A 27,443-nucleotide genomic window follows, 5' to 3' on the forward strand; every position below is an offset into this window, starting at 1 on the left:
CATTTAGGGTGGTGGAAGCTTTTCACTGGAATGTAGCCATTCCTGTCTGTGTTTTTAAAATGTGTTTTAGTACTAAGCATGTCACCACATTTGAAGATATGCAAATCCAGAAAGTCTGTGTGTTGTCTATGGGAATTAAGTTGATGCCATATAGGTGGTCATTGATGTGGCAAATTTGTTCAGGGTAGTTTCAGTGCCTTGCCATAATATCATCTATATACCTGTGGTACAACCACAGGTTTGGCCATGTGTTGCCGTATATCACTTCATCCTCCCAGTGCTCACTTAAAATTATAATGGACATATTCAACTATATAAGGGGACCATTGATGTGGGAGATTTTTCAAAAATGCTGACAACTCCCAACATATTGATATGTGGTTTAAACAGCTTAAATCCTCCATGGATAAACAGATACGTACCTGGTGGGACATTGTCACACTCTAACAGTATATCAGTGACAAGATCACACCAAGAAACCATCCAAATGATTGGATCAGTAGTGTATATAGGTTTTGTGCTGCCCTAGGCCTGACTAAACTTGTACACCCTCTAATTTAAATATGACCACCCCTTTCTGTCAAGGACACACCTTGCTGTTTAAGACCCACCCTGATATTTTCGAGCTGGGACACTAGTTCTGAGGGCCTGGGGGGGCAGGGGCAATGCATTCCCTTAATTTGCATAGATATCCTCTCACTTCCTGTTTGGCTATGGGGCAGGAAGTGAAGGGAAATCTCTGCAATGGGACCGGGATGGTAAATAAACTGACAGGGGCTATAACCCTCCCTTACTCTAGCCAAAATGAAAAAAAAAGTGTGCTTAAAGTAGAACTATAGGCAACAAATTTCTGATAATTTTATAGAGAGGACTAAGAAGATATAACCATGCCAATGGTGCAGCAGAAAACATATGGCAAAGTGAGGAAGGTTTGTGGTTCAGGATGATAGGGCAGTCAAAATTAGAAGCAGCGCCCCCCCCCCCCCCAGCTGTAGAATGCCGGCCGCCCACATACCGGAAGCAGTGCAGCTGCTTTATGGGGGAGCTAGACTAATTTGCCTCTCAGCCCAGTCTTCCCCATAAAACTGGCACTACACTAGCGTAAGCCGGTGGAGACTCTTCCTGTGCTGCCCCAGGCCTGGGCCTTGTTGGCCTAGGCCAGGATACAGCATTGATCTAGGGGTGAGTGCACATCCATGTGGGGCACCCAGTCTGAGCACAAGTTTATGAAGCACGGATTAACCTTTTATTAAGCACAAGCACATATGAACACAACACATGTTGGGACTGCAAAGGACTTTTATAAGTGTATTTTTCCTTTTTTTAGGACCAATATTGTTATAAATTAGCATGGTGATTTATTTATTTAATAACATTTACCTCAGGTCTGTCAGCTGAACTCACCTCTAGATTCTCCTTATCCTTCCTTTTGGAACCATTGACCTGCTCTCCCACCCTACCTCCCCTTTGTTGTTTTCCCTCATCGTAGTCCAACTTTATACAGGTAATGTCACCCACTTTGTGGGTGGACAGTGGTTGGTATGCTGTTATTTGGTTGGTATAAGATAATTGCTGTTTGAGTCTTATGCCCTGTACACAGGATCGGTTCATCTGATGAAAACGATCTGATGGATTTTTTCATCAGATATCCGATGAAGCTGACTTTCATCAGTCGTGCCTACACACCATCAGTTAAAAAAAACGATCGTGTCAGAACGCGGTGACGTAAAACACAACGACGTGCTGAGAAAAATGAAGTTCAATGCTTCCGAGCATGCGTCGACTTGATTCTGAGCATGCGTGGATTTTTAACCGATGGATGTACCCACAGACGATCGTTTTTTTCTATCGGTTTTTTAACCATCAGATAATTTTAAAACAAGTTCCTAGTTTTTTCACGGATAACAAACCGATGGGGCCAACACACGATCGGTTCGTCTGATGAAAACAGTCCATCAGACCGTTTTCATCAGATGAACCGATCATGTGTACGCGGCATTAGTGAATAAGCATGTTGGTCTGTTAATGTGTAATAGCTGTTCTGTTTTGTATTAAAGGTTAAAGGTAATTTCATAAATAAAAAAATGTAAACCCAATAAAAAGGGGCCACTGCCTAAACTTTTCCACAAGCCTTGTTGTGTGTTTATTTTATTATTTAGGTATGTTCTTATGATATGATATGATATGATGGGTGTTAATTTGGTGTGCAATCCCATAGTTGCAGTAAACACTTCATTGTTTGGGGGGTCTTAACCATACCTGAAGAAATATATCTCTACACTTTGTAGGGTATTCCAGAAAGACAGAAGGGTTACAGTTTTGAATATTTCCTAGTCATGTAGTTGGGTTTGCCCATGGCACCAAATTCAGACAGAATTTTTTTGTCCCGCACTCTCCCTTAGTACATATCTGTATTTTTTTGTTTGTTTAACCCTTTAGTGGGACTTTGAATACTGTGTGTACTGTAGCTAAACACACTTGGACTTACAATATCTCAAAAAACTTAGTACACCCCCTTACATTTTTTAAATATTTTATTATATATTTTTATGTGACAACACTGAAGAAATTACACTTTGCTAAAATGTAAAGTAGTGAGTGCACAGCTTGTATAACAGTGTAAATGTGTTGTCCCTTCAAAATAATGTAAAACACAGCCATTAATGTCTAAACCGCTGGCAAAAAAAAGTGAGTACACCCTATGTGAAAATGTCAAAATTGGGCCCAAAGTGTCAATATTTTGTGTAGCCACCATTATTTTCCAGCACTGCCTTAAAGGGGTTGTAAAGGAAACATTTTTTTTTAATAATAAGCATCCTTTACAGGGACCAGCAGACAGTCCTTTTTTCACTTCCTCATTGTTCGTTTTTGCTCAGAAGTTGCTCCATTTCTTCTCTGTTTTATTCACTTCCTGCTTGTCTGATTTTTACTCACCACCGTGAAGGGAGGCTTTACTGCGGTGGTCAGTGACGTGCTCGCCCCCTCCTGGGAACTACATCTGTGCGGCAGGACGCTCTCTAAGTGTTAGAGACTTCAAGGAGGTGTGAATTACTGGGCGTGCCGCAATGCATACTGGGAAATGTAGTTCTTACATGAACGAGCACCACAAACCAGGAAGTGGATGAGAGAACAGAAACTAGAACGCCGGAGGTGATATAGATGAAGGAATTTAATAGGTGTTTACTCGTTTTTTAACAGAATCATTACACTATTCTGTCTGTCTACCTTGCAGACATTAATTTTAGGCAAAAAAATGATTTCCTTTACAGGGGTCAAGTCCTGGGGAAAAAAGGGTGGGAACTCCCACCCAAGATCCACTCCCCCACCAAAAAAAAAACATGATACACTCATATGCATAATTACTAAACTGCATTTTTTTTTTCGATCCACTGTATCTTAGAAATCCTTTGTTACCGGCCGCAAGTTCTTTCTAAATCCCGCGATAACTCGTGGCAGACCTCCGCAATGTCTCCTGGGAACAATGACAAAAGCTCCCAGGAGACATTGCGGCATCTAGGAAGTGACGGAATACCCCGATGAATCCATATACAGGAAGCGGACAGTAACATAAAGGATTACTAAGGTTCGCCTGCCCCTGACAGTGACTCGAGCTGGGCATCGCCGCTTAGTGAAGAATTGGCTCGGGCAGCTCGGCTGCTCTAGTCCTGCAAAGGGAACTGCGTTCCTGCTGTGAAAAAAATGCAGGAACTCCATTCCCATGCGTTCCCGCAGGACTTGAGCCCTGCTTTACAACTCCTTTAACCCTCTTGGGCATGGAGTTCAGAAGAGCTTCACAGGTTCCCACTGGAGTCCTCTTCCACTTCTCCATGATGACATCACAGAACTGGTGATTGTTAGAGACCTTGCGCTACTCCACCTTCTGCTTGAGGATGCCCCACAGATGCAGAATAGGGTTTAGGTCTGGAGACATGTTTAGCCAGTCCACCGCCTTTACCCTTAGTTTCTTTAGCAAGGCAGTGGTCATCTTGGAGGTGTGCTGGGGGTCGTTATGTTGGAATACTGCCCTGCGGCCCATTTTCCGAAGGGAGGGGATCATGCTTTGCTTTAGTATGTCACAGTACATGTTGACATTCATGGTTCCCTCAATGAACTGTAGCTCCCCAGTGCCAGCAGCACTCATGCAGCCCCAGGCCATGACACTCCCACCACTATGCTTGACTGCTGGCAAGACAAACTTATGTTTGTACTCCTCACTTGGTTGCCGCCACACATGATTAACACCATCTGAGACCAAGATAAACTTATATGGTTCATCAGACCACAGGACATAGTTCCAATAATTCATGTCCTTAGTCTGCTTGTCTTCAGCAAACTGTTTGCAGGTGTTCTTGTGCATCATCTTTAGATGAACACTTATACATCTATTTCCCAAAGACAACCTCTGGATATGACGCTGAGCAGGTGCAATTAACTTCTTTGGTCGACCATGGCAAGGCCTGTTCTCAGTGGAACCTATCCTGTTAAAACGCTGTATGGTCTTGGCCACCATGCTGCAGCTCAGTTTCAGGGTCTTGGCAATCTTTTTATAGCCTAGGCCATCTTTATGTAGAGCAACAATTCTTTTTTTCAGATCCTCAGAGAGTTCTTTGCCATGAGGTGCCATGTTGAATTTCCAGTGACCAGTATGAGAGAGTGAGAGCGATAACACCAAATTTAACACATCTGCTCCTCATTCACACCTGAGACCTTGTAACATTAATGAGTCACATGACAATGGGGGAGGGGAAAATCGCTAATTGGGCCCAATTTGGACATATTCTCTTAGGGGTGTACTCACTTTTGTTGCCAACGGTTTAGACATTAATGGCTGTGTGTTAAGTTATTTAAAGGGGACAGCAAATTTTCACTGTTATACAAGCTGTACACTCACTACTTTACATTGAAGTAAAGTGTGATTTCTTCAGTGTTGTCACATGAAAAGATATAATAAAATATTTATGAAATGTGAGGGGTGTACTCACTTTTGTGAGATACTGTATATACACTGCTCAACATTTTTTAAAGGAACACTTTGAAAACACATCAGATCTCAATAGGAAAAAATATCATGCTGGATATCTATACTGCTACGCACTGGGTAAAATGTGTTAGGAACAAAAGGATACCACATAGTTTGATGAAATGAAAATTATCAACCTACAGAGGGCTGAATTCAAAGACACCCCAAAAATCAAAGTGAAAAAATGATGCAGCAAGCTAGTCCATTTTGCTGAAATTTCATTGCAGCAACTCAAAATGGTATTGAGTAGTTTGTATGGCCCCCCCCATGTGCTTTTATGCATGCCTGACAACGTCGGGGCATGCTCTTAAGGAGGCAATGGATGGTGTCCTGGGGTATGTCCTTCCAGATGTAGACTAGGGCATCACAGAGCTCCTGAACAGACTGAGGTGCAACCTGGTGGCGTCGGATGGACCGAAACATAATGTCCCAGAGGTATTCTATTGGATTTAGGTCAGACGAGCATGGGGGCCATTTAATGGCATAAATTTCTTCATCCTCCAGGAACTGGCTGCATGCTGTTGCCACATGAGGCCAGGCATTGTCATGCACCAGGAGGAACCCAGGACCCACTGCGCCAGCTTAGGGTCTGACAATGGGTCCAAGGATTTCATCCCGATACCTAATGGCAGTCAGGGTACCATTGTCTAGCCTGTAGAGATCTGTGTGTCCCTCCATGGATATGCCTCCCCAGACCATCACTGACCCACCACCATACTGGTCATGCTGAATGATGATACAGGCAACATAAAGTTCTCCACGGCTTCTCCAGACCCTTTCACGTCTGTCACATATGCTCAGGGTGAACCTGCTCTCATCTGTAAAAAGCACAGGACGCCAGTGGCAGACCTGAGAATTCTGGTGTTCAGTGGCAAATGCCAATCAAGCTCCACAGTGCCGGGCAGTGAGCACAGGGCCCAACGTCAAAATGGATAGCTGCACTGCTAAAACCACCTATATTATTAAAAATCCATAAAAAGCAACAAACTATGCAACAAGCAACTATAATTAGGCATGAGTACACGTGAAACGCTTTGGTTCATCTCAGTCCCTCTTGCTGGGCCAAGTTTGTTGCTTTTGTGGATTTTTCATAATAAAAAGGTTTTTATGGCAGCACGGACATCCACCCATTTTTTTCTATACATTCCGCATAGAATTGAGAAAAATATTCAAAATTCATTAATATTCTAAAATATTCTAAATAAAAACACAATACGCTTTACATAAAACTACAACAGAATGTACAATGCTTTACAATATAAGGGATAGTTGGTATTGTATTTCGATCCTTTAAATTGACAGGAAGCATGGGAAAACATACCTAGGTCTCAGGAAGTTTATTGTACTTTTACATGCATATATGAGTTATATCAACATGTTTATGTATAAACCAAGAAGATCAGGGCATACTGGTCCTTTAAAGAGAAGCGATATTCTTTTTACTTTTTGATGCACATGAACAGCACAGCTGTAGTCTGAGAAACCCACTATCAGTACAGTGATTGTACTTCTTTCTATCATAAAACAAATGATTCATCCTGCTAAAACGCAAAAGAATACAACACAATACATAACATATGGTATGAAGCAGATTGTATCCTGTTAAGCTGATGATGTATACCTTCTAAAAAACAAAAACCACTATTCAATCATGAGGCAAATGGAGGAGTTTTCCTGTATCGAGAGGAACATAGAAAATGTCTTTGAATGTTCCAGGTCTTTATCAAGCAACTAAAATCCAGGCTTTATATTAGGTTGTATGCTAGCAGATTTTTTGGGGAGCTCATAACTGTATCCATTAAAGATGAAGATCAATGTTTATAGTCCTGCAGAAAAAGAATGGTATCCTCTTTAATGCCTAGCCTCAGGGGGGGAATTAGTGTTGTTTGTAGATCTTACAGCTTATTCAGTTTGCACCATGCATGCTGCTTTCCTCTACAGACATAAGAAATTAAAGTTCCAGCTGGCAGTGCAGGATCCTGGAACTACGGTCAGTTGTTCAGGACATGAAAGGCTTCCTGCTGTATGAGCCCTATACAATGAGAGGACACATCAGGACTGAGGAGAATTGTAGCTCAGCATGCACAGCTCACTCCGCACAAACAAGGAAACTTTTCCCACAAATTCCGCTACCAGTCTTCATTCTCAAAGTATTTCAAATTAATAGTTTCTTAATAAAACCTGTAAAGATAGAAATATGGGCTCTTTTAATTACTTATTTTTTAGGGTGCCGTCTCCTAGACTGTCAAGCTGACCTGCAAGGAGTATGTAGGAAAGGTGGTTTAATGCTCTTTAGAGTGTTTTCACACTCGCCACCCCCGGCCGTCGGTGGTAAAGCTCTACCGTTGTTTTTGCCGCGCTTTTCGTCTGAAAAGTGCTGGAAAAAGCTGCTGGCAGGACTTTTTTTTTGACGCCCTGCCAGCGCAGCGCCCCAGTATGAAAGCACTCAGGCTTTCACACTGGGTTTACAGCCGAAGCTTTTTTCAGGCGCTTTACAGGCGCTATTTTTAGAGCTAAAGTGCCTGAAAAACGTCTCCAGTGTAAAAGGGGTCTTAGACTTTAGGCCCCATGCACCCTAAGCATTTAGCCATGGTACATGGGATTCCAGTGTTTAGCTGCAGTTGGAAGGCACAGGTGTGTCGTCCAGACCCGCTTTTGGCAGCCGATCAAATTCTATAGGAGTCTGACAGCTTCTGCAGCTGGACAGTGCTGGTGGACCTGGTCGCACCCCAATTACCCCATGTGATGCAGATCCCCCGTTTAGACCCCTGATATTTCACCAAAGCCCCCTAACAGGGTACCTTAAAAAAAAACTGTAACATATACATATACATAAACACACACACAGTTGTGTGAAAAAGTATTTGCCCCTTCCTGATTTTTATTTTTGCATGTTTCTCACACTTAAATGATTCAGATCATCAAACAAATTTTTATATTACACAAAGATAACCAGGGTAAATCCAAGATGCAGTTTTTCAATTATTATTTCCTTTATTAAGGGAAAAAAGCTGTTCAAACCTGCCTGGCCCAATGTGAAAAAGTAATTGCCCCCTCCCATGCTGAATCATGAACTGTGATTAACAATATTTTTTGGAAAGCTGAGCTAAATTTCACTTCCCACACCCAGGCCTGATTACCATCAGACCTGTTGAATCAAGAAATCACATAAATAGAAGCTGTCTGACAAAGTGAAGCACGCTAACAGATCACAAAAAGCCACACATCATGCCACAATCTAAAAAAAAATCAAGAACAGATTAGAAACAAACTACAGTAATGTACATGTATCGGTCTAGGAAGGGTTTCAAAGCCATTTCTATCTCATGGAGATAACTTGGAACAGTGGTGAACTTTCCCAGGAGTCTCCGGCCTACCAAACTTGCTCCAAGAGCATGACAACAACTCATCCAGGAGGTCGTAAAATAACCCAGGGCAACATCTAATGAACTGCAGGCCTCACTTGCCTCAGGTAAGATCAGTGTTCATGATTAAACAATAAGAGACTAGGCTAAAACGGCTTCCATGGGAGAGTTCCAAGGCCAAAGCCACTGCTGACCAAAAAGAACACAAAGGCTCATCTCACATTAACAAAAAAAAACATCTTGATTATCCCCAAGAATTTGAGGCAAATATTCTGTGGACTGATGAGACAAAAATTAAACTTTTTGGACGGTGTGAGTCCCGTTACATTTGGCATAAAACAAATACAGCGTTTCATAACAAGAACATCATACCAACAGTCAGACATGGTGGTGGTAGCATGATGGTCTGGGGCTGCTTTGCAGCTTCAGGACCTGGACGACTTACCATAATTGATGGAACTATGAATTCTGACCTCTACCAGAAAATCCTAGAGGAGAGTATCGGGCCATCAGTTTGTGACCTCAAGTGCAAGTGCACTTGGGTTATGCAGCAGGACAATGATCTGAAACACAACAGCAAGTCCACCTCCAAATGGTTCAAACAAAGCAAAATCTAGATTTTGGAGTGACCTAGTCAAAGCCCGGACTTAAATCCAATTGGAGATGCTGTATCATGACCTTACACAGGCTGTTCATGCTGGAAAACCCTCCAATGCGGCTGAATTAAAACAATTCTGCAAAGAAGAGTGGGCCAAAATTGCTCCACAACAATGTGACAGTCTCATTGCCAGACGCAAACGCTTGATTTCAGTTGTTATCATCAAGGGTGGCACAACAACTTATTAGGTTTAGGGGGCAATTACTTTCTCACATAAAGCCAGGCAGGTTTGGGCAGCTTTTTTGCTTTAATAAAGGAAACCATCATTGAAAAACTGCATTTTATATTTACTCGGGTTATCTTTGTGTAATAGTAGTTGTTTGATGATGTGAGTCATTTAAGTGTGACAAATATGCAAAAAAAAAAAAATCTGAAAGGGGACAAATACTTTTTCACAAATATATATATATATATATATATATATATATATATATATATAATTGTAAAACAAAAGGTTAAATAAAAATACCTATGCTTAGTGCTACTTCCATTAAATGCAATATGTGCTCATTTAATGTAGGCATTCGTCCCTGGGCAAACACTGCTCTAAACGTAAATAGCACTAGGTGCACTGCCCAGCTGCATCAACTGCCAGATGCTCATACAGTTTTACAGGTGGCTGGCAGAGGGGGGGGGGGGGCTGGATGGCGCACATGTGTATCTCTGCGCATGGCTAAACACCAGAACCCGATGCAACATCCAGTATGCATGGGTCCTTACTGGCTTTGTTTATCATAAACATTCTAAATAGTTTACCAAAATGCTACACATAGAAGGACTTATAATTGTGTAGATCCATGCCTGAAATTCACACACACACACACACACACACACTCTGACAGCACTGTGAAATTGGTACCTGACTTTTCTCTTAGACAGATACAGAACTTGGTCAGCTGCCACACTGATAGTGCCTGCATATCCAAATGTTCTGGGATGCCTACATAAAGCACTGTACCTGCATATTTCACTTTGGGGTTGATTTACTAAAACTGGAGAGTGCAAAATCTGGTGCAGCTGTGCATGGTAGCCAATCAGCTTCTAACTTCATCTTGTTCAATTAAGCTTTGACCAAAATACCTGGAAGCTATGCACTATCCAGTTTTAGTAAATCAACCCCACTCTGTGGCATAGCGTGGGTTGGCAGCGCCTGGGGGAAGGCAAGTAATTTGCGCCCACTAACCCGTGGACTTTTAGATACCCCCCACTCTGATCACACCTCCCAGATATTTCCACGCTGATCACACCCCAGATATTCCCACCCTGATCACACGCCCCCAGATACACCCCCCACTCTGAGCGCGCGCACACACACACCCAACCTGAGCACATACCCTACCCAAATATTTACCAGATCCCTCCACTCTGATCACACCTCTAGATCCCTCCAATTTGATCACACCCCCAGATCCCCCTCCCTTCCCTCCCTCCACTCTGATAACCCCCTCCCCCATCACTCACCCTCTCTCCTACCGGGCGCAGCGTGGAGGTTTTTAGTTTGCCTGCATGCTTATGGTGGCTTTGGCCTTGTCTGCGCCCCTCTAAATGTTGTATCTGGGGCTCTACTGTCAAACAAGTAATTCTGCTCCAAAATATACAGGTGACTTTAAAAAAAAAAAAAAAAAAAAACATTTATGATATTGTGTAAGCTTCTGTTTAATTTCAGAATGCTGCCTCAAACTCCTGTATTCTACATAAATATGTACACCTATATCTTAGCCACTGCACCCCTTATTTCCCCCCATACATAAAAATATTTTGCAACTGGTATCATATGTATATAACTGGGTAATTAAAATGTCCTATTACATAATAAATCAACAGAAACAGATTAAGTGAACTTGCTGTTTAAGTGTAATGTAGCATTTGGCTTTTTATATGAGGTTATATACAAACGAGGCATACATAGATTCTTGCTTTCACATAATCAAGACTTGGGAAAACATATGATATCATTTGCCCATAAAAGGAGCCTAAATTAATCGTGGTAAATTCACTTGAACATTACAGCATTTAAATCATTATTCTTGGCTGCTCTTCTAGTATAAATCATCTGTGCTCCAACTAAAAGCATACACTGCATACAGCTGTAATATTTAGACGATATGAGACAGAAAACTGGCAGGGCAGGAATGGTGATCTCAAAAATTAGAATCAGTACCCATGCTCATATCTTCTAAACACACTGGGTATGAAAGGACAATCTGACAAAACCCGAAATATGCTGAAGAAAAGAAAATGGGTGTGCTGCCTCCGCTATCCTCCTTCACAAAAACGAGAGTTACCTGGCCGTCTCTGACTTTCTAAATCACTAAATAATCCCACTGCCACTGAAGTGAGAGCACGTGACCTTCATCGTTCTGGGTCAGTGATACAGAAAGTGTGGAAGCTATTAACAAACAGGCAACTAACATTTTCAGAAGGAAATCAGCAATGGCCACTTATTTCTCTCAGAGCAGGTTTCCCTGAAGGCATGGTCAACGTACAACTAGATCTTACAACCTGCCATTCTACCTGGTTATTAATTGGTCAGGACTGTTATATGTGATAAAGAGCAGATTAGATCTTAAAGTGGTTATAAAGGCAAAAAGTTTTACCTTAATGCATTCTCTGCAATAAGGTAAAACATTATTTCAAAAAGCTCCCTTATGAGCCCAATCTCAATGAAAGCACTGTGTTAGTCTCCAGCAGCTCCCCTCTCTCTTTTCTCACATGAGACTTGGAATGAGCCCACGTGATTGTCACCAAACGGTTTGCTAAGGGGGCAACCAGAAAAAAAATCACCAACAGAAGACCCCAGCAGAGGAGGTGCAGGGCCGCTCTTTGCAAAACCACAGCACATAACTTTTTTTTTTTTCTAGTAATAAAGAAGCTATATAACCACTTTAACCTCTTGGCACTGGCCACATGTAAATATGCGGCCTCTCAGTGGGTTCACCTTGATGCCGAGCAGCTGCATAGTTGCGTGCAATATTGCAAAAACAGCTGTTGGGAGAGCGCGCACCCTGCGCACTCCCGGCACAGTTCCTGGCAGCTGATGGAAAGCTCCCGATCGCAAGCAGCTTTCCGATCATGCGACCGCCATTACATCCAATCACAGTGGTCACATGATCATACACCTCCTCCCACCTCCTGGCATCCTAAACCCTTTAAAAGGTCAGAAGGCGCCAGCTCCAGGGGGTTAATGAGTTTAGATGCCACAAGTGCTTTTACCGTAGATTTGCTTATAAGGCCTGATTCACACCTATGCAGTTTTAGTGCTTTTTGCATTTTGCAGATTTTCACTGCAGTCCATTTAACATGATTTCCTATGGAACACGTCCTGTAGTGTAAATCTTCAAAATGCAAAAAGCACTAAAAATGCATAGGTGTAAATCCAACCTAAAAGAACTAAAGGAAATATTTAGGTATAGCAGTGAATCCAGCCTTAACAGGGTTGCTTATGGAACATGTTCTGTAGTGCAAATCTGCAAAAAGCACAAAAAATGCATAAGTGTGAATCCAGCCTTAAGGCCCTGTGTGCATGGGGCCATATAGGTAATACAAGTATAAAGAATATAAACAAGAAATATGGGGCCAAATTCTCAAAAGAGATACGCAGACTTAACTCCATTTTTCTAAATTTACACGGCGCGTATATTTGCGCACGATCGTCAAAACGACTTAAGCAAAGATTTCCGTATTTTCAGCCGTACTTAAATTAGTTACACCTGCGCATTCCCGGGCGCAAATTACGCTAGGCTCGCCGCTGTTTTTGATAGGCAAAGATGCAAATGAGGGAGTTAGGGCGATTCTCAGAATTAAGTGTGTGTGCCGTATTTTCCGCCCTGTGCGCACCTGTTAGTTTTTCTGACTAAATTTCCACATTATAAAACCAGCCCTAATTTTACACATGCTGTGGAAGGGTTTGCTGAAGGTAGTGACTAGAGGTTAGAGCTCTAGTTGTGAAGGTTTTTGTTTAAAAATGCCAGGACCAGCGATGATTTTGACGGCACTTGCTGCCTTACAGGCACAAAGGAGGAGGAGGAGGGCACAGAGGAGGAGGATGAGGGCACAGGCGCGTGTTTATCGGCCACGGCGTGATATTTGGCAAATGCCAGCTTATGAGGTGATTGGCAACTACCGATTTGATAGGGAGGCCATCCTGGAGATCACCCAACTCCTTCATGAGGATCTAATCGCCCCAACCCTACGTTCCCATGCCCTGACACCTCTTGAAAAAGTGATGGCAACCCTCCATTTTTTAGCGAGTGGCTCATTCCAGCGAGCATCTGGAGGTGTGGCTGGGATGGTGCAGTCAACCATGAGCAAATGTCTACATCAGGTGGTCCCTGCCATACTGCGGCGCATGAGCAACCAGTTTGTCATGCCCACCCAGGAGGACCAGCGTGTGCAAGCAATGACAGACTTTTACAATATTGCTGGCTTTCCTAAGACCATCGGGGCGATTGACTGCACCCATGTGGCACTCCAGCCCCCCCATGATACTGAACACCTGTTCAGAAACAGGAAAGGCTGGCATTCGATCAATGTCCAGGTGATCGTAGATGCACATGGCCTCATCTGGCACGTTTGTGCCAAGTTTCCCGGCTCGTGCCATGATAGTTTCATCCTAAGGCAGACCAAGATCTACAGAGACTTTGAGATGAACGTGTATGGAGACAGCTGGCTGATTGGTGAGTGACATTGGTGTCAGGTATGCCCCCCCCATGATGCAGACATCACAAGGGGCACATGCATGCCTAATATCCTCCTGTCTTTTCCCTTACAGGTGACTCAGGATATGCCTTGGGACCCCACCTGATGACCCCCTTTAGGAACCCCCAAACACCCGGAAAACGAAAATTCAATGAGGTGCACATCCAGACCCGGGCTATAGTAGAGCGGACTTTTGGCCTGCTAAAGTCAAGATTCAGATGCCTTGACAAGACTGGGGGTACACTATTGTATTCCCCAGACTTTGTATGCCAAATTATTGGGGCATGTTGCATACTGCACAATTTTGCTTTAAGAAGGGGCCTGCATGTGGAGATATGTCCTGACCTAACCCCCCACCCAGGCAATCCCCCCCCCCCCCAAACCCCTCTACCCGGTCTGCTGAGGGCCAGGCAATCAGGAGACAACTGTCTGAAGGCATCTTTGCCCAGTAAATGGATCCTATTTATATTTTTGTTTTTGCTTTGCCCAGAACAAATCACAGAGATTATGTGACCTTTAAATCTTTACTTTGCAAAATAAATGCACATTACTTATATGCCAATGAGAATGTTTATTTTTATTTACAAAACGCACATTAATTATCTCACAATGAGAATGCATGAATGCACGTCACTGTGGTCCCTAGCACAGACACATCACATGCACATCGAATTGGATTAGATCCAAGTACCCCCCCCCCCCCTTTGGTACTTGGGAGCAGTAACGCCCCGCCACGGCTCCAATTATGTCACTGTGCATTCATACACCATTCAGGAACCTAGGATGACTTCTCCCTGGTCCTGGGGATCCCTACTCCACCAAAACTGAGGGTGACACCCTTATGTTTTCAGGAATGCCACCCCTCCACATTCACACATCATTCACACACATAAACCAAATCATAAGTACAGTGTAAAAAAAATAAAAAAAATAAAAATACCCCTGCAAATTAGGGATGTTGCCGAGTGCTCCTTCTGGGCTGCCCACGGGCACGGGCACGGTCACGGTCACGGGCACGGCCACGGGGACGGCCACGGCCGACTGGGGGATCTTCACGGGGGGGGTCTGTGCAGGGGAGGGAGTATTTTCAGGGGGGGGGGGGACTGTGCAGGGGAGGGAGTATTTTCAGGGGGGGGGGACTGTACAGGGGAGGGAGTATTTTCAGGGGGGGGGACTGTACAGGGGAGGAAGCAGCCTCCCCTGGTGTCTGTCCTCCTGCTGGCCTTCCCTCCAAGGCAACGGCTATCCTTGTCAGACAGGAAGTAATGTCAGCCGTATTGGCCTGCACAGCCCGGGTATTGGCCTGCACAGCCTGGGTGAGGGCAGTCACCTCCTGGGCCACACCTGTTGTGGCGTTCCTCAGGTCCCACAAACAGGTGATGACCCCCCACGGAGTTGGTGGCCACGTCACCCAGTGACTCCCTCATTGCACCCAGGCTGCGCTCCACCTTGCTCATTGTTTTTTGTATTGCAGACAGACTGCGGGTCTGCCGGACATTGTCCCTCAACAGACTGACCGGCAGACGCACCAACCCCCCCCTGTTTTCAGGGGTCGGCATCCTACTTGCCCCTGAGGCTTGTGGCCTTGGAGGAGGAGTTGGAGTGAGCCATGGGTGCTGCTGCATGTTGGAGGAGGGTTGGAAGGGGCGACCCATGATGGTGGCCTGACTGCTGGGCGCCTGTGGGGTACCCTCAGGGGATGATTCAAAGGTCATATCTTGGCCCATCATTATTTCCTGCCCAATCAGAATATTGTCATCTTCCTCCCCCTCATCCTCCTCCCACTCAACATCCAAATTAGGGGAGTTGTGGGCATTCCCCTCCCATGGCGAATCCTGCCCTTCTTGGGACTCTGCATGAGCCTGTCTTGGGGGTGGTGCAGCAGCCTGCCCTGATGGGCCTGCAACCTCCTGACCTGATGGGCCAGCCACCTCCTGGGCTGATGGGGCTGCCACCTCCTGGGCTGATGGGGCTGCCACCTCCTGGGCTGATGGGGCTGCCACCTCCTGGGCTGATGGGGCTGCAACCTCCTGGGCTGATGGGGCTGCAACCTCCTGGCCATCTGGGGAGGACACAAAACAATCACAGGTTGTTGGATCCATACACTTGGCACATCTTCCCTTCCCCCACCCACACATGCTAATCACCAGATAGAATTTCCAAAAAATTACCTGTCCTCATAAGAGGATCATTGTCAAAGCCAGGCAGGCCCACCACCTGCTGTGGGTGGAAACACTGGGCCACTGCCCATTCCTCCTCACTCATCCTGACTGGGCAGGGTTCCCCTCCTCCAGTGCCCCTGGTATGGGCATGCAGCGTTGCCAGCTTGTTCCGGGACACGCTCCTCAAGTCATTTATTTTTTTTTGAACTCCAGCGATGGTCCTGGTCTCCCCCCCCCCCCGCCGCATTGAACCGATCGGTGATCTCTTGAAGGATCTCCTTCCTCCTGGCCGGGGTGGTGGTGTGGCTCTCAGGGCCATGGAGAAATCGCCCAAATTTCATGACGCCCTGAGCAAGTATATGCTTCTCTGCCAGGGTAAAATTAAGCTTCCTGCGCTTGGGAGCCATGACAGACAACACCCAGCAACAGGGAACTCACCCAAAAAACAAACAACAATACACACACACAACAAAGAAAATACAAACAAGCCAAAATAAAAAATATACAGACAGCTACTATTAATTCGAAAACAAACAGGCAAAAAAGGAAAACAAAAAATATAAACAAAACCAAAAAAAAAAAATTATCAAAAACAAACAGGCAAACAATCAAAACAAAGAACAAATTATCAAAAACAAACACCAACTATACCCTCCAACTCCACAAACACTTTTCTCACAAACCAATCTTACCAACAAACACTGACAAACGTTCAAAGCAGAAGCAACTTGCTTTAGGAAGGGAACACAGGGAAATACTTTTGCAATTGAAGTCTGTTTGACTGGGGCTATTTAGACACAGGGCGATCTTCAAACTAAGTACGCTTGGCCTTTTACCTATCTCACTGATTGCGCTGACCAAAGTTCTGCACATGCGCAGTGAGGTCCAGATTCGTGCGCGCATGCGCAGTACGGCCGGCACTTCATTTGCATGGGGTCACGGCTCATTACAATGAAGCACGCCCACTTCATTCCCACTTGCCATAACCACGCCTTACGCATTGAAACTTAAGTTAAGGATGGCGCAGTTTTGTGCGCAAATGCACTGAGAATACGGTACTTACGACACCAACTTAGGGCGCCGTAACTTAAATGACATAAGTTAGATAATCCTAAATTTACACATGTTTTTGAGAATTTGGCCCATGTTTCTCGCCTAAAAATATTTATAAATGGATGAGATGAAAATGGACTACATCTGTATCAAATATGAAAAGGGATCTTTTTTCTGCAGACATAAATTGACTGGGATGTAAAAACGGACATACAATAGTTTACACCCACTTACCCATAGACATACATTGTGGTTTATTCTGGATTTGTCTAAAAAACTGAGATGGAGCAAGACTGTACGTCCATGTGAAAGGGCACGCATCCCTGCTTCGTTTTTACTAACCCAGAGCAAACATGTATTCAATGATGTGTCACAAGTTAAAAACAATCATTGGAATATATACCTAGACATGTGTACTTCTATATTGACAGGATATTAGATCAATTCAATTTAATAGGCCAAAATAACAAGAAAGCGGATTATTTACTGTAGGCACAACATCTCTTCTTATACCAGAATACATAGTTGAATTGTATCTTGGACTGGAATGTTTTCTGAATCGCTGTACTCTTAAAGTCAAACCCTGGGCAGAAAAAAAAAAAAAATATCCCTTGCAATGGGGCTGTGCCCGCACTTAAAGGTGGTTAATAGCTAATTTTGTCCAAGAGAGAGGAGAAACAGTTTTACTTACTGAATACTCCGCTTCACCAGCAGATGGCACACCCCCATGATCAACCGGTGGACCGTCCCTTGGTATTCTTGTCCAGAGCAGGGATATAGACCCTGCTCTGGTCTTATTGATGTCAAGACCCTAGAATGCTAGAGTACGAGGTTGCAAAAGCTGCAGGGACAGGTTTAGCTGTGGGGAGATACAGAGGATCATTTAAATATACATGTAGCGCTACCCCCGAAAGAACCACTGGTTGATTTGGGATCTACTCTCCTTCGGTTTAGCTCACCCCTATTTATTTAGCTCGAACCCTCCCTTGACACATCAGAATTCTGGAGAAGGAGATATTGTGACCCCTGCCGGGCTGAGGTCACAATAGAAAACATGCAATATACAGTGGCAATATAGAAATGAAATTACCTGCGGTTATAGACGGTCCCTCCAGACTGAGAAAAAAAAGTATAATCCACACAGTGAATATGTTTGAATGTAAAAGAAAGATAGGTTTACTGTATGGAACTCAAAAAAAAAACAAGCATACATTCAGGCATAAACACAACTAGCCAGTAAAGGCTTGATATGATCCGCAAGGGCCCTTGCAAGGATCTGCAATTTATGTAAGCAAGGAGGAACTAACCTATGAATGGTACCATTCATCTAATCTAATGGCAGGCAGTATATGCTCGCGAGCGCCCTCTAACGGGCAGTCCTACAGAACAGTCAATATCCCTGTTGCGGCCGGTCGGTGCACGTTAACAATTGTAATCCACAGGTGGCAATCGGGGAAAAAGCCTGAGCAACAAAATGTCTAGGGTAGTTGGAAGTTGATGGATTGACCGCTCGTCAGCGTCAACCACTTCTGTGCAGCACTAGAACAGTTAAATGGGCCCATAAGTTCCGGCTAGAGGCCGAACAAATGTCTGTGGCCTGTGAAATGGCACTAGGTGTCGGTGTTAAACCAAGAGTCTGAAACCGAGCAAATGCTCTCTCACCCGACAGGCCGATCCGCCTGAGTTCTCCTCAGAAAGGGCGCGCTGACAGGCACGGCTCCACGGCACACAGGATCCCGGACGGAGGTACTCCACTGTTTCAGTGTCAGCGGGGCAGTCTCCTCAATCTTCAGGAACACGGGCCGGAGGCTGGAGTCTGGTCTCTCAGTGGATAGGCCCAGGCTTCTGGCCTAACAACACGGCGGTGCTTTTTTCGCAGCTCCGCAGAGGAGAGAAGTCCAGGTCCCGAGAGAGCGAAAAAACAACCACCCCCTTTCCTTAAGTAACCTCCCCCATAAGTCTGTGCGGAGGTGTCACATGTTCCAATAGCACAGAGCATTGTGGGAAGTGTAGTCTGTTTCTCTATGGAGTCCATATCTCCTGCTACTTGCATTCCCACAATGCATAATTTTCTTAAAGGTATCCTAAGTATTTACAAAAAATGGATAAAGTTCCAGCGGGGATGACCTGTCGTAAGACTTTGACAGGATGACCCCGCTACATACATTTCACTTTATTATTCCCCTGGGCATAAATGAGCAAGTAACCCATGCAGTACAGGCACATTTTTTATTTACCTGGAACTTGGCTTTAAAGAAAATAAAATAAAGATTTTATTGAAAAAAAGCTGTTTATACTTCTATACCTAAAGTTGTAAAGGCAAAAGGTTTATCATCTTAATGCGTTCTATGCATTAAGATAAAAAAACATTCTGTGTGTAGCAGCCTCCCCAGCTCCCCCCCCCCCAATTACCTACCTGAGCTCCTTCTCTCTCCAGTGATGTCCACAATCCCCTCAGCCATCCAGTACACTAATCTTGCTTGGCTGAGACAGGGCAGGGACGCCCTTGGCTCCCGCGGCTGTCAACCAAAGTCAGTCAGCCAATCAGGGGGTGGGGCCAGGTCAGGGCTCCATGTCTGAATGGATACACGGAGCTCTGACTGGGCTTGGGTGCCCCCTGTAGCAAGCTGCTGGCTGAGGGGCACTCAAAGGAGAAAGGGGCTAGGAGCAGCAAAGAGGGTGCCTGAGAAGAGGAGGATCCAGGCTCCTCTGTGCAAAACCAACTGCATAGAGGAGGTAAATATAACATGTTATTTTTTTTTTTAAACAAGCCTTTACAATCACTTTAAACTTCAATATGGAGCAGGTCTTCTTTTCCATCACTAAGAGTCTTTAATATTTCACACGGATTTGCAGCCAGCATCTTTCAACTCACGTCATTCTTAGACTACTAAGGACCCACTGCCAGCCTAAGACTGAATAGTAAAGTGGGAGTAGAAGACCCATGCGCTCATCGGTCACTCTATCTCTTCCTGTAATAATTTTCCTTGTGCTGCTTCTTTCACTCCCACTGAGCTCTGCTATACAGGAACTGTTTGCAATCCAAAACATACATGTAATGAATACAGAACTGCATTAATTTGTGTCTGCCTAGAGTTCAGCATTAAATACGAGAATAGAGAAGATATTTGCTGCCACTGTTAGACCCTTTGTCATAAATGGACAGTCTTTACCACTTGTTTGCCATGTAGTACCTTATTATTTCAAGATGTTTGTTGGATCATAAAATGCTGGGTGGTAGAAACTATTAGCAAGAGCAAGTTAGGGCATAGAACCTTCCTAAGACAGAACTCTAGCCAAAAATACCAGATAAAAATTATTAGCCCGTTGAAGGATAATGTAAAAAACATATTTTGCTGCAATATTAACCTCTAATTCAGAAAATTACATTCATTCATTAAATTTAGCAATTAAACATTTAAAAACTCTGTTTCTTTTACAACAGTTTCATTATTTTTCATGCACTAATATTTATGGTTTAGCTATAATACTGTGTAACTTTTATAGATAAATCCAGTTATTCAAAGCATATCCTCAGCACATACTGCAAATTCCTCAGAGCATCTGTTGACAAATGCATTGCACATATATGTGAGAAAAGACCCATTGTGTGTTTTTTGTTAGTACATCACTTTTAGATCACATCAAAATTTAACTGCAAACAGTTGTGCAACGCATTTAGCTATAGGTCATGATCAACTATACTGTGTCAAATCAGCTTGCCTTTCAAAATAGGCAAAAAAATAAATGATGTGCTCTGTGGACTCACCCAGGGGGCACTTGCCTTTTCTTACCCCCCTCATCATCATCATCAATGGCCAAATCTCCAGAAAAATGCCATAGGGGAGAACATCAGCGACAGATAACATACCCTATAAAGTAAATTGGCCTCATCCCGGAATGCTGAAGCTAATTTACTAAGGAGGTTGATAATCTTCAAACAAAAATTTGTGAATATTCACTTCAAATATTCAGTCTTGTCAAATGTAGATTCTTGGTAATCTATTTCATCTCTACGTGATTTGGTATTCAACGGTGAACGGGAATCTGCTTTTGTCATGATTAAATTATTGAAAGGAATATTTATACAATTTATTGTGTGAAGATTCTTAATTTCTTAAGTAAATCAGCCCTTACTACTCTATGTGCCATACTAGATTTCCCTCTGAGTTTTCTACATTTCAGTTTGTATAAGAGCAGTGTTCACAGCAAGCTTTTACAAAGCAAACCTTTCGAGCAGCTTTGTTGCAGGGCCTATTCTGATATTTCTGGTTTATTGCAGTGCGTTAATGCATGTTGTGTTGGGTTATGTCAGCATATTCATCTGAATGGGCTACCGGCGCACCAAAATAGACATGCACCATTTATTCCCCAACACACCACAATGCAGAGTACAGATGATGTCCTAGCGGACGAAACAAGTCGGGAGGACTCCATTGTTGCCACATTTTATACAAAGTGCTTGAATATCATCACAAATGTAAGTGTTCTGACTTCATTCAACTTTTAAAATGTAATATAGAGTTAACCTATGTGGCCGTTTATTTCTTCTATTATATGACACAACCCTTCTAAATCCATTTGGGATTCCCTGGACCATGATTTCTATGAGACAACCCACCAGGAAGTCACCTTTACCTGAGATTCTCTCTATCCTGCTGGTGTTTTGTCATCTCTGGCACAGCATCCTGAAGTCCATAAGAACGCCCAAATTACATTGTGGTTTCACCACGCAAGCCTTTTTGACCCATTGAACGTAGGTTCTCTAGGGTCCATACATTCTGGTAAGCATTTTACCTGTGGGGTGGTTCCCTTCACTTCATCACTTGCACAGATCTGCATGGTTTGAAGTCGTCACCATATTTTGAACTTTGTCAACACCGAAGTTTGATCAATCTAAGGACAGGTAGTCTTTGCATTTTTGCGCCTGTTTTGGATTTCCTGCATATCAATATTTGAGCACTTTATTTATCAAGTTTTTATGTATTTATTCATTTTTCACGTATTTATTTATTTATCTACTTTGATTAGCACTACACTTTTTTTTTCCACATTGTTGCAATTTGTCTACTTGGTGCGTCAGCAGCTTACCCTTAAGGCAGCGCGGAATTATTCTGTATACCATTCTACTTTGCTACCATGCATTGTGACACATTACATTTCCGCGCTTATTGTGACAAGTGAAAATCATGAGAACTACTTTTGGGGTTGATTTACTAATGGCAAATCCACTTTGCACTACAAGTGCGTTGCAAGTGCAGTCACTTTAGATCTGAGGGGAAGATCTGAAATGAGAGGAAGCTCTGCTAATGCTATCATCCAATCACGTACAAACAAAAATGCTGTGTTTTAATTTTCCTTGCATGTCTCCCTCAGATCTAAAGTGACTGCACTTCCAAGTGCACTTGTAGTACGAAGTGAATTTGCCTTTAGTAAATAAACCTCATTGTGTCTTAATATATGAAAAGTAAAAAAAAAAATGCAGATAATTGTCCCTCCTCCACTCCTGTTTGGTCAGGTCACTCGCAACACCCACCCACTCCATTGGGTTACCCCCCCCCCCCAGTCATCCAGCCCTGCACTTACCCCATCTAGGTTGCGGGCAGGCAGGGCTCCTATGAGCGACGGGTGGCGTCTCCTCCTCTACAGCATCATGGCAGCTTCCGCTGTGTGTCTCCTCCCTACTCCTCATAGGCATCCAATAGGATCGCCTGTCCTTTCAGCCAATCGGGTGACGGGTCTCATGACCCGATTCCTGATGGGCCGGGAGGAGGATTAGTCTGAGAATAGCAAATATTCATTCGTATATTGTCGCACAACTAGGTGGGCTCGAAGCACAGTGCTCTGCGCCCCGAGCCCACCCTTTTTTTAAGTCTAGTAGAGCCTCTGGCTCCAATAACTTGCTTAGAAAATGAAAACATGCCCATATTGGAATCCATGCATCCAGCACCCTGCATGTAGATCAAGGGGCCGGATGCATAGATGGGGGGGCACCACTTGTGTAAAAAGAGTATATGAGCTAGTAGGTTAATACATCTTCTGTAGAGAACCTGATGTCACCCCATATCTCCACATTATGACCACCAAGGCATCACATCAAGTGACATAAGATAGTTAGCCGTGACATAAAAAGAGAATCGGGAATGCTCACATAGTGTAAAACTATGACTTCCTTTTATAAAAAGATAACTAACTAACCACTCACAATAATTAAAATCAACAAGTGCTTAATAGTAAAAAATACTAATCACGGGATTCGATCTGACCACTTCTGGGTTACAGCATGCATTGTAACGTCACAAGCATAAGCTCCTCCCTACGCATTTTGTCACATCTAATGTCATCGGGGCATAGAAAATTATATAAATCACATTTGGGTACAGTGTTGCATGACCGCGCAATTACCAGTTAAAATAGCACACTGCTAAATAGCAAAAATGGCCTGGTCCTAAAGGGGTTAAAACCTTCCAGAGCTGAGGTGGTTAAGAGTGTTAGCTGGAGTCTGGCTTTGATTTGTTAGTGTATCTAAATCTTCTAGTGCAGCTAACACTCTCCCCAGAATGACAATCATAGGTTGAACTTGATGGACTTGTGTCTTTTTTCAACCTCACCTACTATGTAACTATGCTGTTGTACAAATGTGTCTCTGTTGCTGCTTCATCCAGAGTGTAGGCATTCAAAAACATGACTTGTATTAATCGCCAGATCACAACAGGAGGGAAAAAAGCCTAAAAAGAAAACTAATGCTGACATCACATCTAATGATTGGTACGCTGCAATATATTTCATTTTTCGTTTTGGGTTTAATACCGATTTAAATTCCAAATAAGAAATCTGTAGGCCTCTTCTGAAAGCATTGATTGCCTGACTATTCACACTTATCTTATAGATACACCATTTTTGGATTTGCTGTCCTGCAACCATATTCAACCTTCGCTCGCTGAACGCTTATCATGGGCCAGTGATTCAGTGTAGTGAAAAAACAAAGACATCCAGCAATTTTTGAAGGTGGTCAGCAACAACATCCTACATATTTCCCCCAGTGCAGGCTTCCGTTAAAAAATGAAAATGCATAGAGAATGGGGCTAAGAAATATTTGGTATATAAACACTTGTTCATAAAACAAGACAGATTATGCCTACAAATATTATATTGTAACATTGTATAAATCGACATGGTATATGGGCAGACTGGAGCAGGGGGTATTCCTTACCTGTGCAGTGTGGACAGCCTCCTCATTGGTATGATTGATAGATGAGCACAAAGTAATGACAACAAGGAAGAGTAGGAAGGCAATTCCAGCTTTCATTCTCAAACTGACCGATTCAGAGCCACTTCAGTGTGTTTAGAATACGACCATCACTCCTGCAGCAGACACTGGTCCAATGTTTAAATAAGCACGCTAGATTGATGCTAGCATATTAACTGGCGGCATCCTTAACCGCCTTATCTGCGATTGAAGCGGCGTTATTATTTGTACTCATTCCTGTTCTAGTGTTATGGAGATTTAAATCCATTTCTGAATTTAATCTTGCGTGTGTCCTGGAATGTGTACATTTTTTTATGGTAAAAGCTGGACTTCTTTAGCACAGGCTATGAGAAAAGCAGCATATTTTATAGCATTATCAGTAAGTCCAGCATGATAATGCAGTCCTCTGTCCAGCAGAAGTGCAAGGCGGTGAGCAGTCCAACAGCTGTGATAGGAACACATCCAGTTGTGGAGTTGTGTTCTCTCAGAAGTGGGATATGCAGCTACACATCCTTCACTGATTACAGGGACTCAGGCACCTCCCCGGGCAGGCAGGAGGAGCCCATGTGAAAGCAGCATTGCTAATCATCTGCAGTCTGGGAACAGTCACAGGAAACTCACTTGTTTCTATACTGCTCATAGAATGAATCATTTTAAAGATTCTTAACCCTCCAACGCCCTGCTTAGCTAAACTGCAGATCCTACCCAAACAATAATTGGTGTGCAAATCTGCAAAATGTTTTCACATATTTTGTATAAATAAAAAAAAATAGTAGATCATAATAGTCCAATTGTAACACTAGTTGGAGACCACAGAAAAAAAATAATAATATTGGCTACATTGTTCCTTTGTAATTAAACAGCAGAATAAAACCTGTTTTATGCTTAGTAGGGATGAGCTAATGTGTCTTTGTTCAGTTCACCAGGGAATTCATCAAACCCATCACTTATGCCACGTACACACGGTCGTTTTTCGGCATGAAAAAAAATGCACGTTTTTGTGACCACTTTTTATGTGTGTGCACATTTTTTCTGCACCGGGTGACACAGAAGGAAAAAACCTACACAGAGCGGTCTGATTTGTGTGATCCAAAAAAGACTGAGCCCTCGGCGGAAACCCAGCTGCACTATCCAGCTTGAGAGAGTCCCTTGCAGCAGTGAGAAGCGAACCCATAAATGCCTTATCCTGCTTTTTTTTTTTTTTTTTTTACTACCCAGGTACCTGGTCCATGGCTCCATAACAGAGCATTCCCCAGGGGATAACGGGGAGGGGGGCACGCCCGTCCGCAGTCCACCCCCACCCTGGCACAAACGTGTCCAGGACTAACAAAAAAAACCTCTGTGGGAATCCCAGGTGCTAACACCTGCTGCCACCACCAGCATGTTGGGGAAGGACCCAGATACTGGCCGGGATTCACAAAGCAGGGGTAAGTCATGTTAAGGTATGGGCGCGGGAACAGCGTCATATTTTACGTCGTTTGCGTAAGTCGTACGTGAATGGGGCTGGGCGTAAGTTACGTTCACGTATCTTAGGGAGTATATGCGACGTGATTCTGAGCATGCGCGCATGCGCCGTTCGATCGGCCATTAATTTACATGGGGTCACGGTTAATTTTAATACAACACGCCCACTACCTTCCTAATTTAAATTAGGCGGGCTTACACCGGCCCATTTACATTACGCTGGCGTAAATATGGGAGCAAGTGCTTTGTGAATACTCAACTTGCCTCTCAATGTTACGTCGGCGTAGCACATATGAGATGCGCTACGCCGGCACAAAGATATGCCGCTGTACGTGAATCCCGGCCAGTGACTCCAAATATTATTAATATTTACATAGTGTGTATGTATAATATGCACACCTGTCCTTACAAATAAACAAAAGCTCCTAGAGCCCTATTCAGGGCCTCTCACCCACTTGCTGCGCTGATCAGGGGTACCCAGGGGACTCACCTCAGGAGGAGAAGAACGTGTGAGAGGAAAAGAACCGTGAGGTAACTGTGCAGCATCTGCAGGGACCTGTGTGTGCCGTATACAGCATTAGGGGTCAGGACTATTCCAAGATGGCCACCGAGCGTTCAGAACGTGACTGAGGGAAAATGGCCGACTGCAATGTAAGCTGCGCCATAGCGCGGCTACGACAAAATGGCCGCCAATGGGAGTTTTAAATGCAATTGAAAAACCTCCCAGAAAATTACGCCAGTGCCGGCCAAATGGTGGCAAAATGCCGCGTTTAAACAGGAAAAGCCTCCTAGGGCTTTTTAACAGTGAAAAAAACCTTACAGGAAAGCCCCATACAAAAAAGAAAAAACACAGGTCAGATAACACAGTCCCCTCAGGAAGGCCCCCTCCCCCTGACAGCGGCAATGTTAGCAATGCAGCAGGGGAAAAGGAGCAGGGAAGGGAGTAGAAGAGGACCCCCGAACTCCAGCCATACCAACCCACCGAAGTGGGAGGGATTGTACTTACCCGTCCGTGCGAGGACTCGCTGACGCGTCCCTGACAGAACTACAACCGCAATGGAGGTAGCTGTCGGCCCGGTCTACTGTGAGTGAGACAACACCACAGCCCAGTCATATGTGGACCTTGGAGCAAAGCTCACCGGCCACCCCAGGAGTCATGGGGTATGGCGTGGCAGACCCAGCCTCTTTGCAAAGGTGTGCCCACGCTTGCTGGTGGGACTGAGTAGACTACAAGGATCTATATTATCCAGCCTGTCTCTCAGCCGACAGTTGAAAGAAGATTCTTCAAGAAAAAGTAAAATACAATTTCTCCTCAGGGCACTGGGCCCAAAGGGAGTCATACGTCCTCCTTGCTAGGCAGAACGAAACTGAGGCTGCATGCTGCAGTAAGGAGGGTTATGTCTGGAGGGACCGCTCCTTGGGCAGGGCTGTTCAACTCTGGTAATGTAACATGTATTTAATTATCTAACATGTTTCTGCCTAGTCCTCTCCTGTAAACAGGGAACATAACCCACTTGTCAAGATTCAAGGAGCTGTGTGGACAATAAGATCCAGGAGGCTAGCATCTTTCCCCTTGGACCCTCTTAAATCAGGTATTTATCCACAAGTCGGCTTGGCTTGCTTTATGATTCTTTTGCCATTAGGGATTTTTATGTATGATTTTTGGCATACATTCATTCCCTTATATATTATCCAATATATATACATATCCTTTTTTATACAGTTATTGTCCATTGTGACGAACTCCAGATCAACTGGCTGTGATAATGCCCTC

The 27,443-nt window shown here is 43.9% G+C and overlaps 1 protein-coding gene across 4 annotated transcripts in view; it reads right to left on the bottom strand.

Moving 5' to 3' along the window:
* The window catches only part of MMP28 (matrix metallopeptidase 28), a 96,235-nt gene extending 71,430 nt beyond the window's left edge, over positions 1 to 24,805 (bottom strand). For 2 of the 4 annotated variants that reach the window (XM_040336845.1, XM_040336841.1), the window contains exon 1: positions 24,170 to 24,805. In XM_040336845.1, the coding sequence (XP_040192779.1) occupies positions 24,170 to 24,195 (26 nt within the window). In that variant the 5' untranslated portion in view covers positions 24,196 to 24,805. Of the gene's footprint in view, positions 1 to 21,753; positions 21,898 to 24,169 lie in introns of all 4 variants that reach the window. The other 2 variants (XM_040336843.1, XM_040336842.1) reach the window with 2 other exon arrangements.
* Positions 24,806 to 27,443: the final 2,638 nt, after the last annotated feature.

The sequence above is a fragment of the Rana temporaria genome, chromosome 2 (genome assembly GCF_905171775.1).
Source record: "Rana temporaria chromosome 2, aRanTem1.1, whole genome shotgun sequence".
NCBI classification, from domain to species: domain Eukaryota; kingdom Metazoa; phylum Chordata; class Amphibia; order Anura; family Ranidae; genus Rana; species Rana temporaria.